This window comes from Talpa europaea, assembly GCF_964194135.1.
Source record: "Talpa europaea genome assembly, chromosome: 8".
Classification (NCBI taxonomy): domain Eukaryota; kingdom Metazoa; phylum Chordata; class Mammalia; order Eulipotyphla; family Talpidae; genus Talpa; species Talpa europaea.
In genome coordinates, this window is record NC_140075.1 from 18,272,151 (window position 1) to 18,274,661 (window position 2,511).

General features: G+C 50.3%; 1 protein-coding gene across 1 annotated transcript; it reads left to right on the forward strand.

Annotated features, from left to right (window-relative positions):
- Positions 1-1,295: 1,295 nt before the first annotated feature.
- On the forward strand, positions 1,296-2,240 carry LOC311175187 (olfactory receptor 14A16-like; the record flags this gene model as incomplete). Its single annotated transcript, XM_084240102.1, has 1 exon — positions 1,296-2,240. The coding sequence occupies one exon, from the start codon at positions 1,296-1,298 to the stop codon at positions 2,238-2,240; it is 945 nt and encodes a 314-aa protein (XP_084096228.1).
- Positions 2,241-2,511: the final 271 nt, after the last annotated feature.

Genomic DNA, 2,511 nt, shown 5'->3' on the forward strand with positions numbered 1-2,511 from the left:
AGGCCAGAGGTGTGGGGGTTGAGAGGATTCACCAGAGACAGAGTGGGGAACAGAAAAATCAGACTGACTGAAATACACTCTAAGGGAATAGCGGGGAGACAGGACAGGTCTGCTGCACCATGGGGTTAGCTCCCTGGCTGGGGATCAAACTCGTGCTGCAGAGGCTGTGGACACCTCCACAGTGCTGTGCTTAACCCCTTGCACCACCAGGGAGGCCCAGAAATTGTGCAGTTTTCAATGCCAACTGTCGGGAGCAGTTTCAGTGAAAAATAGTTTTTTCTCTCTTTATTTGAAGTTATAGCTCTGATTGTGATTTTAATAGTTTTGCACCATTACTGAGTACATGTAACAATCATCTGGTTCTATAGCTGCCCGAGTATATTAATGACATAACTGACTCGGATGGAAATTCAAGAGTATTGAGACAATGTCTGATGACTTGAGAACTTTCATGTTGTGGTGAATATTGATTCTGTGAATGAGATGAGCACAGCCAGGTCAGTGTCTCCTTAATCACCAGGAAAAAGCTCAGAGCTCTGAGCCCCTCTGCATGGGGTTTTGCAAACAGCAGGCAGGGACATGTTGCATGGGGCGGGCAGAGCTGGTTCTGGCAGAGGGTGCTGCTCGCCAGGACATGCTGACACTGGATTGCCAGACATGGGCCATGGGCTAGCTTGGCACAGCCTGGGAGGAAGGGAAAGACACAGGCAGTCCTGGTCCTCTGGTCGTTCGATTTATTGGAAAATACGGGAGGGTATTTCCAGGCCTTGTTACTACTATAAGTTGAAATTTCAAATCTTTGGTGTGTTTCTTATCAAAAGCTTGGACGATGTAACAGCACAGTCAGAATGAAAATGCATTTTTAAAATATTTATTTATTTACAAGAACTGGGGTACAGACCAGATGCACGGGAGGGTGAGAGGATCACCAGAGACAGAGCAGGGAATAGAACAGGCACACTGATGAAACACACTGCTGAGGGGAGCAGGAGGCATGACAGGAGAGGTCTGCTGGGCCATGTGGGACCCTTGCCGGCCGGCTGGGATTGAACTGGCACTGCAGAAGCTGCGGACAGCTTCACAACGCTGCACTCAACCACCTGCCCACCAGGGGAGGCCCGAAAATGCAATTTTTTTGACAGGACGAAGCTACTTGGAGAATGACTGGGGATGAGATTCCGAAGGACAGGGAGTGTGGGTGGTGAGCCGCTGCTGTGATTGTCGTGAGGCACTCAGTTACGCTCAGCCTGGGGAAACTGGACAGGGCTGATTTCTTCCACATTTTCATGCAGATGATGTCTCCAGTGGTTCCGAATCTCACAGATGTGACAGAATTCGTCCTCCTGGGGTTCCCCACCCAGGGGACCATGGGCTTCCTGCACCCGCTGCTCTTCTCCCTCGTCTACCTGTGTGCCCTGCTGGGGAACGGGCTCATCGTCCTCATCACCACCCTGGACCGGCACCTCCACACCCCCATGTACTTCTTCCTGAGGAGTCTGTCCTTCTCGGACCTCTGCCTCATCACAACCACGGTCCCCAAGTCAATTGCCAATTCTCTGAGTCACAGCAGCTCCATCTCCTTCCCGGGCTGTGTTGGCCAGGTCTTCATGATGCTTATGTCAGCAGTTACAGAGCTTCACCTGCTCACGGTGATGAGCCTTGACCGCTATGCTGCCATCTGCCACCCCCTGCACTATGATGTCATCATGAGCAGGGACAGGTGTGTGCAGCTGACGGCTGTGTCCTGGCTGGGTGGGGGTCTCTATGCTGTGATGCACACAGCTGGAACCTTCTCCTTGTCCTTCTGTGGGTCCAACGTGGTCCACCAGTTCTTCTGCGACATCCCCCAATTATTGGCTATTTCCTGCTCAGGAAATCTGATGAGAAAACTTGTCCCTATTTTCATTAGTGCAGTGATGGGTATCTGCTATTTCATATCCATCATAATTTCCTATGTCTACATCTTCTCTGCTGTCAGGAAGATCCCATCCACAGAAGGTAAGGACAAGGCCTACTCCACCTGCCTTCCCCACCTGCTGGTTGTGGTGCTGTTTGTCTTCACTGCATGCTTTGCTTATCTGAAGCCGACCTCCGAGACCCCGTCCATGTCTGACTTGGTCATTTCTATGTTCTACACGGTGGTGCCCCCCGCCTTTAATCCCATCATATACAGTCTGAGGAACCAAGCCATGAAGTCGGCTGTGGGGAGGCTGATGAAGGGGAGACTCACTAAGGAGTAATGCCTCTGCCTATTGCACTTTCAGTATTAGATTCCACTTCTAATTACTCAGTAATCTTTCAGAATATTTACCTCAAACCTTTTCAGACTTTAGTTTTTAGACCATTTTAAAAGTTATGAATTTGGCATGAGGGTAAAGAGTTTCCCATAGCCTCTAAACCTGCCAATGGCTGCTCTCTTCTACTGCACTGTAACCTCAAGGTGCTCCTTCCCTCACCCACACAGGTGCAGAAACCTACTGTCCTTACCCATGCCCCTTGCCTGCATCAGGG